The sequence below is a fragment of the Gouania willdenowi genome, chromosome 17, assembly GCF_900634775.1.
Source record: "Gouania willdenowi chromosome 17, fGouWil2.1, whole genome shotgun sequence".
NCBI lineage: Eukaryota > Metazoa > Chordata > Actinopteri > Blenniiformes > Gobiesocidae > Gouania > Gouania willdenowi.
Window position 1 is genome coordinate 35,583,663 of NC_041060.1, and position 18,748 is coordinate 35,602,410.

Below are 18,748 nucleotides of genomic sequence, written 5' to 3' on the forward strand. Positions count from 1 at the left end.
TATTTCAGACTCAGTAATTGTGAGATAAATGTAGTTGTAATTAAAAAAATACTGATCTTTTTAAATGATTTGTCGTTGAATATGGATAATTGAAAATGTAATGTGTTTTTGTTTCTGTAATGGAGTAAGCTATCGTATTAGCCGTTAGCTACACTTGCTAAAGCTAACATTAGCCCACCCCTTTAACAGTGAAAAATATGGTGTAAAAGTGTGAAATTTTCCCAAAAATGTATGTGAGATACATTCAGTTTTAAATTAGAATTTACACTAGATTTCAATGTTCAATTTGAAATAAATTAATAAATAGCAAAATGACCATTTCCATTTCAGAAAGTGAATTCTGTATTGCCGTCCATTTTCCACAACCACAGAATATCAAGGCCCTAAGTTAAAGACAGTAGGTACGAGTAAATAAATAAGTAAATATTTGAGAATACATTTCATTTTTAAAAGTAACTGAACCCTTTTTTTCTGCTGAAAACTAATGAATTTGGTTTGACGTTGTGTTATTGATCCCAGTCCAACTTTTATTCTTCTTTTAAAAATAAAATATGTTCAATGTCATTTAATTAACATCTTTTACATTGAATTTATTGAATTATTTGAAATTTAATTTAATTAAAACCTTTTGACTTTAATTTAATTAAAATATTTAGAATTTCATTTAATGGCAACCTTTTGAATTATTTTCATTTACATCTTTTAATATAATTTAAAATAAAATCTTTAAATTTAATTTCATTAACATATTTAACATTTAATAAAAGTAAAATCATTTAAATTTAATTTAATTTAAATATTTAAAATGTAATTCAAATAAAATATTTTACATTTTATTTAATTTAAATATTTCAAATTAAAATACATTTAAATCTTTTAAATTTAATGTCATTTAATTCTTTTGAATTTAATTAAATTGAAATCTTTAAAATGTAAGTTAATTAAAATATTTAAATGAAATTTACTCAAATCTTTATTTAATTTAATTTCCATTTTTTAAATTGTTTTAGATCTTTTTTCTTTTTTGAACTGAGCCTTCATGTACGTTTCCTGTCCTTTGTCCTGCAGAAGGAGAATTACTACAACCCTAACTGCTCCTTCTGGAACTACTCAGAGCGCAGCGCTGGGATACTGGTCCACTCAGGGCTGTAAGCTGCTGGACACCAATAAGAGCCACACCACCTGCTCCTGCAGTCACCTGACCAACTTCGCCATCCTCATGGCACATCGAGGGAACGTGGTGAGTCCACCTGGCCAATCAGGAGCCTCTGCTGCTTACAACCCTCAGAGATGGTGGCGTACATTTACAAACATTAAAAACAAGCGTTACACGGCACAAACTATTCACCTAGTGGGGGATGTGACACTTTCATAAGGATTCATTGTTGAAAACATAGTGATCAGTTGAATGAATTGAATGGTGATCAGCCAATCACAGCCAGACATTTGACGAAGGTAAACAAAGAGTTGAGTAAAGTGTAAGTAAAGTGACTTAAAAAGAGTAACGTGGCAAAAAAATTGTCTTAAAGTGGCAAAAATGTGTCAAGAAAAGAGTAAAAAGTGACTAAAATGTCAAGAGTGGCAAAAAGATGAACAAAAAAGATGAACTAGGTGGTATGAAATGGCTAAAGGTAGCTTAAATGAGCAACATGTGGCAAACAATAGTGAAAAAGGGCAAAAATGTGCAACAAAATGTAGGAAAAAAGAAAACAAGTGGTGTTTATTGGGCCAAAGGGAGCTTATTTAGATGAAAAGTAAGAAAAAATGGTTGAAAAATCGGCAAAAACAGGATTAGTTTCAAAAACAACTTTATATTTATTGGGAAAAGGAGCTAAAAACTGGAAGAAAAAAAGTGTCAAATTCATTGGAAAAGGGGCAAAAATGTGACGAAGGAAGTTAAAAAGATAAAAAATGGGTAAAAAGTTTCCTGGGGGATAATATTTAAAATATAAAGAGCCACATGTTTAGAATCACTGGTTTAAAAACAGCTTTATCATGGTTTTAGTAAATTAATTTAAGAAACTACATTGACTGAAAAATTAGTTTAAGGATTATATGAAAGATTAGCTGAAAGATAAGTTTAAAGATACGTTTAAAGATTAGCTAAAAGATAAGTTTAAAGATACGTTTAAAGATACGTTTAAAGATTAGCTAAAAGATAAGTTTAAAGACACGTTTAAAGATAAGTTTAAAGATTAGCTAAAAGATAAGTTTAAAGATTAGCTAAAAGATAAGTTTAAAGATTAGCTAAAAGAAGTTTAAAGATTAGCTAAAAGATAAGTTTAAAGATACGTTTAAAGATTAGCTAAAAGATAAGTTTAAAGATACGTTTAAAGATTAGCTAAAAGATAAGTTTAAAGATAAGTTTAAAGATAAGTTTAAAGATAAGTTTAAAGATATGTTTAAAGATAAGTTTAAAGATTAGCTAAAAGATAAGTTTAAAGATACGTTTAAAGATTAGCTAAAAGATAAGTTTAAAGATAAGTTTAAAGATAAGTTTAAAGATACGTTTAAAGATTAGCTCTGGTGGTGCAGGACGCATTAAGTTGCGAAACACAATTACAATCTGATACAATGATGAAGGCGTGTGTAGTCGGAAAAATGTTTGTGGTTTGTCTCATGAACTCTCAACTAGAGCCTCCACACACACACACACACTCCTGCCTCAATGTGTGTGTGTGTGTGTGTGTTCACGTCTGCTCTTTACATTATTCACTCTGTTCCAACAGCAGGAAACGATGAAACAACGAGAAGTTTACAGACTTTCCTTTAGATTCCTTGAACATTCCTTCATTTTATGTAACTTTCCATCCATCCCTCATCCATCCCTCATCCATCCCTCATCCATCCATACATGTGTTTTTGTTGGAAATGTTTTGTATATTTTTCTCTCATTTTGTGTGTTTTGTGATTAATTTGTGCGTTAATTTGTGCATTTTTTTGGATATTTTTGTTGTTATTTTGTGTATTTTTTGTAATTGTTTATGTATTTTGAGTCATTTTGTGTATTCTTTACCGTTTTGTGTGTTTTTGGAGTGTATTTGTTGCAATTTTTTGTATATTCTTTTCTCATTCTGTGCATTTTTGCTTGTTTTCTGTGTTTTTGTTTTGTTACTTTTCTATGTTCTTGTTGTTTTGTGTTTTGGTGTAATTTTTGTACTGGTTTTGTGTAGATTTATGCATCCATCCCAATCCATCCAACCTGAATCCAGTCCTTGGGCTGAGTTTTATGTGCATGTTTCTTATTTAATCTGATGATTATTATGATGGGAACGAATGCATGGAGCATTTATGCTGCGTGAAATATAAAACAGATGTTTGCATGATTCAAGCTTTCTGCAAAGACTCATTTCAAACCCAAACGCTCGCTCACTCGTTCCTCTGGAACCTTAAAGAGCAAAGTTCAAAGATACCAAAACGTTCTCATGCAAAACATGTTGAAAGAAAAGAGAGATGAGAGCTCAGTGTCTGCTGGATGAGTTTTCACTTCATGTTTATGAGCTGAAACTCAGACATTTAAGATGATATTCTTTACTTTTCACTGGTACTAACATCATATCTCACATACAGTGCAGAAGTTTGGGGAAATAATTACAAAGTAAATGTACAATCGATAGTTAAACTTCAGAAAGAGCAATACGCTATATACATAACGTGAGATATTTGGATGACACCAATCCATTGTTCCAATAACCAAAGTTACTCACATTTGCAGATTTAGTTGTTTTTCAAACAATTCAACTTGTATTTAAAGCCAAGAATAAATGATTACCTAAAAACAGAGGGAAGAGGTTTATACAAACTGAGAAGTAACATTACATTTTGGTCTGTGAGTGTGTGGACGACCAGGAACAGCTTTACTGTTTCAGTTTGATGATTGCAATTTGTTCAAAATAAAACAGTATAGTCGAAATCGTAATAGATCTTTGGTGGTTTTTCTGCGTCCGTGCAGAGGGACGGCGGCATGCACGAACTGCTGCTCACCGTGGTCACCAGGATGGGCATCGCCGTATCGCTCGTCTGCCTCACCATCAGCATCTTCACCTTCTGCTTCTTCAGAGGCCTGCAGAGTGACCGCAACACCATCCACAAGAACCTGTGCCTCAACCTGTTCCTCGGAGAAACTGCTCTTCCTCGTCGGCATCAACATGACCGAGCACAAGGTGAGGGAAACATGGCGCAGCACAAGGTGAGGGAAAACATGACGCAGCACAAGGTGAGGGGAAACATGACTCAGCACAAGGTGAGGGAAAACATGACTCAGCACAAGGTGAGGGAAAACATGACGCAGCACAAGGTGAGGGGAAACATGACGCAGCACAAGGTGAGGGGAAACATGACGCAGCACAAGGTGAGGGGAAACATGACGCAGCACAAGGTGAGGGAAAACATGACGCAGCACAAGGTGAGGGGAAACATGACTCAGCACAAGGTGAGGGGAAACATGACGCAGCACAAGGTGAGGGAAAACATGACGCAGCACAAGGTGAGGGAAAACATGACGCAGCACAAGGTGAGGGGAAACATGACTCAGCACAAGGTGAGGGGAAACATGACTCAGCACAAGGTGAGGGGAAACATGACCGAGCACAAGGTGAGGGAAACATGACTCAGCACAAGGTGAGGGGAAACATGACTCAGCACAAGGTGAGGGGAAACATGACTCAGCACAAGGTGAGGGGAAACATGACGCAGCACAAGGTGAGGGGAAACATGACGCAGCACAAGGTGAGGGGAAACATGACTCAGCACAAGGTGAGGGGAAACATGACGCAGCACAAGGTGAGGTGTGTAGTGTGTGTGGTGTGTAGTGTGTAGTGTGTGTAATGTGTGTAGTTGTGTAGAGTGTAGTGTGTAGGTGTGTAGGGTGTGTAATGTGTGTAGGTGTGTCGTGTGTATAGTGTGTGTAATGTGTGTAGGTGTGTAATGTGTGTAGTGTGTGGGTGTAGTGTGTGTGTGTGTGTAATGTGTGTAGTGTGTGTGTGTAGTGTGTAATGTGTGTAGTGTGTATAGTGTGTGGTGTGTAATGTGTGTAGAGTGTAGGTGTCTGATAAAGGACATTCTGATTTGTGTGTCCCTATCAGCTGGTGTGCTCCATCATCGCCGGCGTCCTGCACTTCTGCTTCCTGGCTGCCTTCGCCTGGATGTGTCTGGAAGGTGTGCAGCTCTACCTCATGCTGGTCGAGGTGTTCGAGAGTGAGTTCTCACGCAGGAAGTACTACTACGTCTCTGGGTACCTGGTCCCAGCCGCCGTGGTGGGCATCTCCGCCGCCATCGACTACAAGAGTTACGGCACACAGCGCGCGTAAGTGACGGTGTCACCCGTAGAAACCATTGGCGGAGTTTGAGATTCTTGTCAGGGGGGGGGGGCTAAAGAGAATATAGAGTTAAATATAAAGATCGTCTCGAGATTTGCACCGACCACAATGTGTGTAACATATACAACTAGAATATTTGCATTTCCTGAAGAAAAGACAAGTGAAGATGCAGGTGCATTAACCTAGCATTAGCACCGACTTAACATTTGTATTTACCTAGCTATAGCATTAACCTAACATTAGCCTAATAATAAAATTAGCCTAGGTTTGAAATAAACCTAGTATTAGCATTTGTCTAGCGATAGCATTACCTAGCATTAGAATTAACCTAGCATTAGCCTAGCAATAACATTAGCCTAGCATTACAATTAACCTGGCATTAGAATTAATCTAGCGATAGCATTATCCTAGCTTTAGCATTAGCCTAGCATTTGCATTAATCTTTCTATAACATTAACCTAGCATGAACACAAACTTAGCATTAGCCATGCAGTAGCATTAACCTAGCATTAGCACTAACAGCATTAGCCATGTAATAGCACGAACCTAGCATTAGCACTAACTTAGCAATAGCCAAGCAATAGCACGAACCTAGCATTAGCACTAACTTAGCATTAGCACTAACCTAACATTAGCATTAACCTAGCATTACCACTAACCTAACATTAGCATTCACATAGCATTAGCTATAATCCACCTATAGCATCCACCTAGCATTAGCCTTACATTAGCATTATCCTAGCATTAGCACTAACCTAGCATTAGCACTAACCTACTATTAGCACTAACCTAGCATTAGCACGAACCCACTATTAGCACTAACCTAGCATTAGCTAAGCATTAGCATTACCCTGGCATTAGCACTAACCTAGCATTAGCTAAGCATTAGCTTAACATTGTCAATCAGGATAAAAATGTATAAATATGTTGAACGTATTATGTTAACATGTTAAAGGTTGAATGGTTTGTAATTTGTTTGAAATCTCTAGAACTTTCTGAATGTTTTGATGAATTATTTGTCAAAATTGGACAAAAGATGTAAGGGAAGGTATATTTATTTGTATAGCACATTTCAAACACAAGGCAACTCAATGTGCTTTACATGACCAAAAAGTGCAACAGAAAATATTCAACTGCTTAAAATAAATTAAAACATTAAAATCTGAAGAAAAAAAAAAATCTTCAGTAAAATCAATTCAAATCATCAACAAACACATGACATCATCAACATGACCATAAATCTCTCTCTCAATCATAGTTCCTTTAACTTCCTTTAACTTTGATTTAAAAATGTTCATATGTGATGCTGACTTCAGCTCTGATGCAGTTTGTTCCACTTCTTTGCAGCAGCATAACAACTAAAAGCAGCATCACCATGGTTACTGTGAGCTCTGGGCTCCACTATCTGACCTGTGTCCATAGATCTCAGAGACCTGCTGGGTTCATACCTGACTAACATCTCACTGATATATTCTGGACCAAACCCATTCACACATTTATAACCAGCAGCAGAACTTTACAGTCTCCTCTGAGGCTGACTGGGAGACAGTGTAAAGACTTTAAAACTGGACTAATGTGTTCTGACCTCTTTGTTCTGGTTCAGACCTGAGCTGCAGCGTTCTGAACCAGCTGTAGATGTTTGATGAAGACCATTACAATAGTCCAGTCTGCTGGAGATAAAAGCATGGACCAGTTTCTCCTGATCTTTCTGAGTCATTAAACCTTTCACTCTGGAGATGTTCTTTAGGTGGTAGAAGATGTTTTTGTGATAGATTTGATCTGATGCTGAATGTCAGATCTGAGTCAATCAGAACACCAAGGTTTTTGACTTGGTCTTTATCTTTTAAAGATCCAGACTCAGATACTTGCTGACAGCAGTCCTCTTTTCATTGTTACCAAAGACAATCACCTCCATCTTGTCATGGTTTAGTTGAAGGAAGTTTTCACTCATCCATCAGTTTACTTTTTCTAATTAGTCACACAACACCTCAATGGGACCATAGTCATCTGGGTTCAGTGATAGATATAGTTGTGTATCATCTGCGTAGCTCTGATAATCAACCTTACAGTTCTGTAAAATGTGTCCTAAAGGAAGCATATAAAGACTAAACAGAAGAGGTCCAAGAACAGATCCCTGAGGAACCCCACAGGACATTGGTAATCTGTCAGATTCAAAGTTTACTATGTTTACAAAATAACTTTGATCCTCCAAGTAGAACTTAAACCATTACTTTAACATTTAGTCCAACCCATGTTTACAATCTGTGTAACAAAATTGTATGATCTACAGTGGTCAAATGCCAGACTTAGATCCAATAGAATGGAGAACAGATACTTTTCCTGAATCAGTGTGTTCAACCTTATGTCATTGATCACTTTGATCAGATCAGTTTCTGTGCTGTGATCAGAACCAAAACCTGACTGAAATTTATCAATATTTTGTTGAAAGTTAAGAATTGACTCAGTTGGTTGAAGACCACCTTCTCAATGATGTTGGCCATGAATGGAAGGTTGCTGATTGGTCTATAGTTAGCCAGTATAGAGACATCCAGTGTTCTCTTTGGTACGGTGCCTGATTGGAATGATCAGTTCATTATCTGACACTAATCAGTGAAAATTTACTTTACAACAGTTTTAAAGAAGTTTGAGGGTTTGTGTCAAGGCAACATGTTGATGATTCAGCTGCCTGAACAGTTTCCTCTATTGTTTTTGAGTTCACTGTAATAAACTCTAACATTGTAATTGACTCCACTGAGGATGGGTGTTAACGAACAACAGAACGACAAAACGGATAACAATAGTAAGATGATTTCTGCAACCTCGATATTATAACATACATGATAATGTCGACTACAAAATATGCCTTGACACGTCGTATAATGTTGTAATTTCATGATAAAAATCATTTTTCTGCTTTATTTAGCTGCAGTACCAAACATGAACTGCTAGGTGCAGTGTCCGCTTCACTTTTTACATCAGGGATCGGCAACTTTTTATCACAGCGGGGCCACAAAATTAAATTTTCTGATGTGAGCATCACATGTTCAGCATTTATGTCAACATTTAGAATCAAGATTGATTAGCTGTAATAGAAAAAGAACAAAGGGTTTGTGTTTACATATGTTATTTTCTGGATTTTTCTTCTCATTTTCTGTGTTTGGGTGTTGTTTTTGTATAAAAAAAAATGAGAAAAAAACATGAAGAAAAGTATTTTTTGTATAAAAAAAAGGAAACATAAATGAAAACAAATAAATGAAGAAAAGTTATTTTGTGTCAAAAGGAAGTTTAAAAAATAAGAAAAGAAAGAAAGAAAATATTTTTTGTATATTTGTCATTGAATGTGTTTTGTGTATTTTTGTCATTTTCTGCTTTATCTTCTGGGGTTGCACCAAATAAGACTGAGGGCCACATGTGGCCCCCGGGCCACCAGTTGCCTATGTCTGATTTACATTGTGAAGAAGAATTGCACAACAGAAGAAGAACCAACATAAAGTCTCAAAAGTTTGGGACCATTTCACTGAAAACTTATACTAGTATTTTTAAAAGAACAACAAATGAATTCATAATAATAATAATAATTAGTGGGTTTTATATAACGCTTTTCAAAATAAATCTATGTATTTGTACAGTTACTGTGTTTTATGGCACATAAATATATGAATAATATGTACATTATATTAGGAATTTAGAAAAACTGTAATGAAAATTTTTGACCACTCACAGTGTGTGGGGCTCACTTCCTGTCTGTGTAACTTCAAAGTAAAGGTGCTGAAGTGAGCTTGTGTGCTGTGCAGGTGCTGGCTGAGGGTGGATAACCACTTCATCTGGAGCTTCATCGGCCCCGTCACCTTCATCGTGGTGGTGAGTAGGTTTTTATTACAACAAGCACTTCATACGTCCTAAATGTGTCACATGTCAGGATTATAAATGAACTGATAAAAAATGTTGCTTTTTAAAGTATCAGTAATCTGCGACCCCCCCACCCCCCCCCCCCCCCCCCCCCCCCCCCATCTCTGACGTCTACTGCTGATTGGCTGATGCAGGCGTGTAAGAAGTTATGAGCGCTGTGTATGAACAGCAGACATGTGGCCGAGCTCGTTGCTCTCAGTGATTCATCTCACGCTTTGTTCTCATCCTTTAAGCTCCTCCCTTCAGGATTACGCTGTCCAGCCTGTAAGGCCCACTGAAGGAGGGCCACATTTGTCCCCTAAGCTGTTGTCCTCCTGAATAATAGAGGGTCACTACAAGATAGTTGAGATAAGATGTTTAGTGTCACTGTACAGTTACAACATAATACTGTTAAAGCAATCCAATACAATTGTTCAACCTATATTGTGGTGAGACTCATAAGACTACAATCACTCTTTGCATCTACTCAGAGTTCACATACAGTATGTATATATACTAAGACTGGGCGATATATCGAGTTTTTAATAAATATCGATATATTTATTTAAGAGATATAGCATAGGACTATATTGTAATATTGATATAATTCACATAACATTAAAAGTTTCTTCTGTAGAGCTGCCAGTATGTATTTTTCTCCTCTGTCTATTTTAACCCCGCCTCTCTCCTGCTCTGTCCCTGAGTGAAACTCAACACACACGCACGGTCAGTAATAATAAATAAATAATTGTTTGGTAATTGTAATCATTCAAAAAACTGTACAGCACTTTAATCAGCTGAAGTTGTTTTTAAAATGTGTGTGAATGCACATCATTAGTTTTATAAATGATGATATTGTTCTCTACACCTATGTGTTCATGGATGAAAAGGGAAGGAGGAATAAAAAAAAAGAAAAGACAACTGACTACAGATGAATAAATCCTACACAAAAAGGATTGTTCAGAACAACCTAAGAATGTTTGACCAGAGAGACAAGCTTTGATGTACAAAACAGGGGACGGGACCTAGATAAGCAAACTGCTCCTCTCGTCTCCTTTTTCGGCATGTACAAAAAAAAAAGGGAATGTAACCATGTCGGAAATAAACTGAATAAATAAAAATAAAAATAAAATAAAGGTTCCTGTGTGACATGTGGCTTTAACTGACTTGCATGAAATATTGTAAAATAATGGTTTAATGGTTAATTAAATTGATGATTTTTAAGATTTACTATGGGTTTTGCCTCTGAATAAAGAAACTAACAGGTACGTTATGCTGTAATAGTTAGGGGGAGCCCCAATTACATCACAGAGAAAACATTAATAAATATTGAGTGTTGCCATTCTGGTTCGATTGTATGCATCAAAGCATCATCTCAAGGCAAAATATCCAGATATATATTGTATATCATGATATAGCTTGAAAATATTGAGATAAGATCAGTTTTTTCTGATTATATTGTTAAAGCTAACACACTCTCACTCTACATTTACAGCTTCAATAACAAACAATCAGTCTGCTGCTCTTTTAATGGAGCCATTCATTTGGAGCACCTCATTTACCCACTGCTTCTTTAATCCAATGCTCGTTATATACGTGTATAGTACAGACTACAGTACACACTTCTCACCAAAGGAGGAAAACATCTTCACTTAGAAATCAGAGCTGACAGTATTTTACTATGATGTGTGAAGCACAGGGGTTGGGGCCACAAACATGACTGTATGTATTGTAGGGTCACATGATCAACATTCATGTGATCAACTGTCTTTGATGAAAGCAACCACCTCTGAGAAAAACTGACAGTTGACAGTCAAAATATGTCAGGAGATCAAATTTCCTGAAAAAAGTTGTCTGAAGAAACAAAACCTTAACATATTATTTCTTTGATCTGTTTGTGTCAATGACGACTCGTTGCTTTGATCTGTTTACGTAAGCGAAAACTTGTCGACTTTACTTTGATCTTTTTGAGTAAGTGACGACTCGTTGACTTTGCTTTGATCTGTCTACGTAAGTCATGACTTGTCGGCTTTGCTTTGATCTGTTTGAGTGAGTGACGACTCATCGGCTTTGCTTTGATCTGTTTGTGTAAATGTGATGCCCATGGCATCATCTGCTGATTGGTGATGTCAGACACCTGGGCCCAGTGTGCTAAGGTTATTTAAGCTCCCAGACTCCTTCAGTCACTCTCTCCTCCAGCCTCACACAGACACACACCATCTTTGTTTGGATTTGGATATGTTACGTTAGATTAAGTTTAGCTTTGTTTACATCTTACAACACACACATCATCTTCACTCATGCACATTTACACTACTGACTCTACTGATCTACTGTACACACTCCATGATGTAAATATCTAATTTACTTTAATTTGGTCTAATTTGGTTTACCTTGATGGATTTTGCTAGTGTTGTGTTCAAGACCACACTATCCAAGACCAAGACTTACCCGAGACCAAGACAAGACCAAGACTTCCGGGAGCTGAGACCGAGACCAAGACCATAAACATTTTTTTTTTTTAATTTAAAAAAGTCTATAAATAAATAAAATTATGACAAGGTTCGACAGTTAAATAACATTCTCTCTTTAATTTTAGTTTATTTTAAATACATTTGACGGAGAGAAAAAAGGTGCCTGCAAAAAATTAACTAAAATATTAAAACTACTATTGCTACTGATAAATTCACAATTATTCAGCTGAACGTGCAGCAAGTGTTTAAAAGTATTTCTGCCAAGAAATAACATGTCTGGTCACCTACACACCACAGAGTGTTTCCTCTTTGCTAGAGTTGGGCATCGTTTGCATTTTAACGATTCTGATTCCAACAGTTCTTGGTGAGAAAGATTATTATTATTCTGGATACAGTGGAAACAGAAACTATAAAAAAAAATTATATTGTGAACCTGTTTATATTGTATGGAACATATTATATACATAAATGTAATTGAGTCTAAAGACACAAAAAACACCACTTTAATAATATAACAGACTAATAAAAAACCTCTTTACAGTTATTTAAGTCCAGGTGATGACGCACTGGTGACGACATAATCCAAGATGGCGGTGGCCTGGACTACAGTAACATTATTTAATAAAAACCTTAAAAGACATGAATATAATGAAAAGAGTGAATGGACAGAGACATAAACATGTAGACACACACAGACTTATTAAACACACAGAGACTTATTAAACACACAGAGACTTATTAAACACGCACAGACTTATTAAACACACAGAGACTTATTAAACACGCACAGACTTATTAAACACACAGACTTATTAAACACACACAGACTTATTAAACACACAGAGACTTATTAAACACACACAGACTTATTAAACACACACAGACTTATTAAACACACACAGACTTATTAAACACACACACAGACTTATTAAACACACACAGACTTATTAAACACACACAGACCTCGGTAAACGGAACATGCTTCACCGGTCCGGCAGGCACTAGGACCCAGAGGCAGAGTAAATGTGTCCCCGTAGTTTATCATGTTACCAGTTATTAGAGCTACTGTCTTTACCAGGGAGATCATATTTATTACTGGTCATTGTTTCCCAGAGTTTTACTGGGATTTTTTACGGGGTGGATTAAAGAATGAATAAAGGATTGTTTTATTATCACATTATAAAAAAGTTTACAAATTGCAGGAATTAGTGCTGGTCTCTGATAGTCTTGAGGGAAAATCCCGAGACCGAGACATTTAAAATTTGGTCTCGAGACCAAGACGGGTCTGGACTACTACAACACTAGATTTTGTTGAATTTTTGGCTTAATTAAACAATAAAGATGCTTTCAGATGTTTTGCCATGGCCAGTCACCCTTTCTTGTTGTTGTGACCGGATCATGACAAGTGGGGGCTTGTCCATTTAGCTTTGTCTGGCGTGGTTCTTTGTTAGTAGTAAGATTTTGATTGTTGGGAGACTGGCCATGTTTTTTGGGAATCCATTTGATTAGTGGTTGATGCTGGTTTGTTGGTACCACTCAGATTAGCTGATTCTGCTGACTCACTAACTCTCTGTTAGGCTGAAGGGATATTTTCCAATAGGGAGTAGTGTCTGTTTGTTTTTTTGTCTTAAAGTGGTTGTTTCTGTGCAGAGCTTTTTGCACATCCGTTGCTGCAGGGAGGGTTGCCAGATCATGGTTGCTTTCCTGAGCTGACGGGCTAAAGTGCATAAGTACCCACCACAGGCCACAACGAATGGAGGATAGAGTTAAGGGAGTCAGAGGGAGGATCTCTGTCATGGGAAACGCTAGCCCAAGTGCATTACAAGTACTAAAGGTTAGTTCTGTTGTGGTTTTTCTGATTTAATGATGGCTTCCTTATCAGAGTTTTTTTAATACACCCACCACAGGGTTTGTTAACTCGTGTAAGAAGGAGGACCTAATGAAAATACCACTATAGTATTCTTGTTTCTGTAAGGGTGTGTTACCTTAAGGGGAGGTTGATGTACAGCCAGGTTTGGTTTCAGCATCTCTGCTAGCGGATGTTCAGACGCAGGTTTGACTTTTGATCAGCAGAAACAGCTGTTACTTTTGCAGTATGAGCGGGTAAAGCTTCAAAGGGAAGAGAAACTGGAGTTGGAGAGGATGAGACAAAACACTGAAAGGATGAAGATGGAGCTTGAGCAGCCCAGGTTGCAGTTTATTAGAGAGGGCCATTTTTTTCCGGAAGGTTTTGATACACCTAGTGGCAGTACATCGGGGGGAGTTGATGTTGTGGATAACTTGCGGTTAATACCAAAGTTTGCAAGCGTTCCTGAATCTCCTAGCATCCAGGCTAGCGTTCCTGAGTCTCCTAGGTTCCAGGCTAGGCCAACGTCGCCACCAGTGCCGGCTCCCCGCACCAGGCCACCAACGTTGCCCCCGGTGCCCTCTTTGTATGTCTGGCCTGAGGTGTCCCCATCTGCTTCGCTAGAGTCTGGCCCGCCCAGAATCTCCTCAGTCCTGTTCGGCCTGCCGCTGGGCAGACCGCCGGACCAGGGTGCCCTGGTAGAGTAACTTGGTTTTCTATAGAGGGCTTTGTTTATATTTTGTGTATTAACCTGTGGTTTGAATATTTGGCATCAGGAATTTCTTTGGGGGCCCCTGTCTCATGGGGGTGGGGGGGGCATGGCATCATATGCTGATTGCTCCGTGTTCCAGCCTACTGATTGGTTATGTCAGACACCTGGGCCCAGTGTGCTAAGGTTATTTAAGCTCCCAGACTCCTTCATTCACTCTCTCTCCTCCAGCCTCACACAGGTACACACCCCCCATGGTTTGATTTGGATATGTTTGGTTAGATTAAGTTTTAGTTTTATTTACTTACAACACTCACATCATCTTCACTCATGCACATTTACACTACTGACTCTACTGATATACTGTACACACTCCATGATGTAAATATCTAATGTGGTTTGATTTGGCCTAATTTGGTTGACTTTGATGGATTTTGGTTTAATTTGGTCTAACTTGGTTTACTTTGATGCAATTGAATAATATTTGGTCTAATTTGGTTTACTTAACTTGAATGTTGGATTTTTTTTGGCATAATTAAACAATAAAGATGCTTTAAAATATATGTATATATGCAATGCTTTGATCTGTTTGAATAAGTGACGACTCATCAACTTTGCTTTGATCTGTTTGAGTAAGTGACGACTCGTCGACTTTGCTTTGATCTGTTTACGTGTCGACTTTGCTTTGATCTGTTTGAGTAAGTGACGACTCGTCGGCTTTGCTTGATCTGTTTACGTTTCGACTTTGCTTTGATCTGTTTGAGTAAGTGACGACTCGTCGGCTTTGCTTTGATCTGTTTACGTGTCGACTTTGCTTTGATCTGTTTGAGTAAGTGACGACTCGTCATCTTTGCTTTGATCTATTTGAATAAGTGACGACTCATCGACTTTGCTTTGATCTGTTTGAGTAAGTGACGACTCATCGGCTTTGCTTTGATCTGTTTACGTGTCGACTTTGCTTTGATCTGTTTGAGTAAGTGACGACTCGTCATCTTTGCTTTGATCTATTTGAATAAGTGGCGACTCATCAACTTTGCTTTGAACTGTTTGAGTAAGTGACGACTCGTCATCTTTGCTTTGATCTATTGGAATAAGTGACGACTCATCGACTTTGCTTTGATCTGTTTGAGTAAGTGACGACTCGTCGGCTTTGCTTTGATCTGTTTACGTGTCGACTTTGCTTTGATCTGTTTGAGTAAGTGACGACTCGTCGGCTTTGCTTTGATCTGTTTACGTGTCGACTTTGCTTTGATCTGTTTGAGTAAGTGACGACTCGTCATCTTTGCTTTGATCTATTTGAATAAGTGACGACTCATCGACTTTGCTTTGATCTGTTTGAGTAAGTGACGACTCATCGGCTTTGCTTTGATCTGTTTACGTGTCGACTTTGCTTTGATCTGTTTGAGTAAGTGACGACTCGTCATCTTTGCTTTGATCTATTTGAATAAGTGGCGACTCATCAACTTTGCTTTGAACTGTTTGAGTAAGTGACGACTCGTCATCTTTGCTTTGATCTATTGGAATAAGTGACGACTCATCGACTTTGCTTTGATCTGTTTGAGTAAGTGACGACTCGTCGGCTTTGCTTTGATCTGTTTACGTGTCGACTTTGCTTTGATCTGTTTGAGTAAGTGACGACTCGTCATCTTTGCTTTGATCTATTTGAATAAGTGGCGACTCATCAACTTTGCTTTGATCTGTTTGAGTAAGTGACGACTCGTCATCTTTGCTTTGATCTATTTGAATAAGTGACGACTCATCGACTTTGCTTTGATCTGTTTGAGTAAGTGACGACTCGTCGGCTTTGCTTTGATCTGTTTACGTGTCGACTTTGCTTTGATCTGTTTGAGTAAGTGACGACTCGTCATCTTTGCTTTGATCTATTTGAATAAGTGGCGACTCATCAACTTTGCTTTGATCTGTTTGAGTAAGTGATGACTCGTCATCTTTGCTTTGATCTATTTGAATAAGTGATGACTCATCGACTTTGCTTTGATCTGTTTGAGTAAGTGACAACTCGTCGGCTTTTCTTTGATCTGTTTACGTGTCGACTTTGCTTTGATCTGTTTGAGTAAGTGACGACTCGTCATCTTTGCTTTGATCTATTTGAATAAGTGGCGACTCATCAACTTTGCTTTGATCTGTTTGAGTAAGTGATGACTCGTCATCTTTGCTTTGATCTATTTGAATAAGTGGCGACTCATCAACTTTGCTTTGATCTGTTTGAGTAAGTGATAACTCGTCATCTTTGCTTTGATCTATTGGAATAAGTGACGACTCATCGACTTTGCTTTGATCTGTTTGAGTAAGTGACGACTCGTCGGCTTTGCTTTGATCTGTTTACGTGTCGACTTTGCTTTGATCTGTTTACGTGTCGACTTTGCTTTGATCTGTTTGAGTAAGTGACGACTCGTCATCTTTGCTTTGATCTATTTGAATAAGTGGCGACTCATCAACTTTGCTTTGATCTGTTTGAGTAAGTGATGACTCGTCATCTTTGCTTTGATCTATTTGAATAAGTGGCGACTCATCAACTTTGCTTTGATCTGTTTGAGTAAGTGATGACTCGTCATCTTTGCTTTGATCTATTTGAATAAGTGATGACTCATCGACTTTGCTTTGATCTGTTTGAGTAAGTGACAACTCGTCGGCTTTTCTTTGATCTGTTTACGTGTCGACTTTGCTTTGATCTATTTGAATAAGTGGCGACTCATCATCTTTGCTTTGATCTATTTGAATAAGTGACGACTTGTCAACTTTGCTTTGATCTGTTTGTGTAAATGACGACTCATGTTTTCACAGCTGAACCTGATCTTCCTGCTTGTGACCATGTACAAGATGCTGAAGCACTCCACCTCCATGAAACCCGACTCATCTCGACTCGGAGGCATCAGGTGAGCAGTCAGACTGCAACTGAAGTGGAACGCACCTTTTAGGCAGAAAAATTAGTAATTTCAACATTAATGTGCCCGAGTTTGCACTGCCTAATATAAATGAGATGTTAAGTATGTAAAGCACCGATAATATTGGAAGAAATCACAGTAAGAATGAAAAACACTTCTTTGCATTTGTCTACAGGACTCTACATCCCACAATGTAATGCACCAAACTGTCCTAATATTGTCAATAAGAGACTGTTTACAGTGGAGATCAAAACAAAACTTTAAAGTGGAAATTTTTACTTTTTTTTTTTTTTTTTAAAGCAAATGATCTTTTATTTATTGATTTATGACGTCTACTCTGTCTTTATCTCATTAAAATATCGTCTCCAGCAGCTTTCATTTGGAAAAATTGTGTGGCATAATTTGAGGAAAATTGCAGGATTTTAGTATAACCGAGTTATTTTATCAGTTTGAGATTAAAAATGTCTGCCATCATGTGACATAATCATGGGAAACTGTGAGCCTGCCAATATTGAGGAGTTTCATTGAATTTGTGTTGGTCATTTATACAATTATTCATGTTCTATTTCATCCTTATCGACCGCCAGAGGCTTAAAGCATGGATCACCTGTGACCCCTGGATGACCCAAAGAGTCTATATCTATCGGTGTCATGGGGTGATCTGTGTCTTCTATCTCCTTGTGATTGCGGGTGACATTAGCAGGTCGGTTGTTTGCTAATCACAGCTTGTCGCTTGTAGCTTCGATCCGCCTTGTGATTGTGTGCTAGTTCAGACTCGGTAGCTCCGCGACTATGTCTTCTTCAGTGATTAAACAGCTACGGTTACTCAGCTGTGTCGCTACGCTGCTCTGTTTGCACTGTTGTGGTTACCTTGACCAGTGGATTTGCTGGTGTGAGGCCAACACGGGTCTCCCGGCACGCCGCTGCTAAGTGGCGGCCGGTGTTTTGACAGTGTGTATGCTGAGTGACTGCGTTCGCCTCGGCTCTGCTCTCTCTCTTTCTCTTGCTAACGGCAGTGTGCATGCTGCGGTTTTGTCGGGTGTTGCTCCAGTTAGATTCACTGGGAGCAGTTTGATCACTCCAAGCCGCTGCAGCTTGGCGGTTATTAATATAACTATTATTAATATAACTATTATTGATATATAATTGGTAATATTTATTTTAAAGTGGCTGTCTCTCAAGACAGAGTTTATTCTTGCTGTAGGAACAGCAAAACGTGTGGGGGAGCTGCATGCTCTGTCAGTGAGCCAGGCATGTCTACGCTCAAAGGCTTGAGTCTCAGGCCAAATCCTTCATTTTGCCCCCTCATCATGTGAACCAGTCTATCAAGTTAGCTACCTTCAGTCCTCTGGGCTCCTCTGGGGGGAAGGGCGAGCCATCAACACTGTTGTGCGGGCGCTTAAAGCTTACATGGAGGCGACAGCTATAGCCTACGAACGACAGACGGCCTTTTCGTCCACCATGGAGGCTGTAGAAGGGGGATCGCACTTTCTAAACAGAGACTGTCTCACTGACTAGTGGAGGTCATTCAGTATGTCTATAGAGCACGGAGCATCCTGGTGCCTCAGGGCATAAAGTGCTATTCTACTAAAGGCCTGGCTGCATCATGG

The 18,748-nt window shown here is 38.2% G+C and overlaps 1 protein-coding gene across 1 annotated transcript in view; it reads left to right on the forward strand.

Annotated features, from left to right (window-relative positions):
- Nucleotides 1-4,130: 4,130 nt before the first annotated feature.
- Nucleotides 4,131-18,748, forward strand: part of LOC114478870 (adhesion G protein-coupled receptor L2-like) — a 39,403-nt gene continuing 24,785 nt past the window's right edge. Inside the window, exons 1-4 of the mRNA XM_028472188.1 lie at nt 4,131-4,163; nt 5,085-5,305; nt 9,113-9,179; nt 17,038-17,129. Of these exons, the coding sequence (XP_028327989.1) occupies nt 4,149-4,163; nt 5,085-5,305; nt 9,113-9,179; nt 17,038-17,129 (395 nt within the window). The 5' untranslated portion in view covers nt 4,131-4,148. The remainder of the gene's footprint in view (nt 4,164-5,084; nt 5,306-9,112; nt 9,180-17,037; nt 17,130-18,748) is intronic.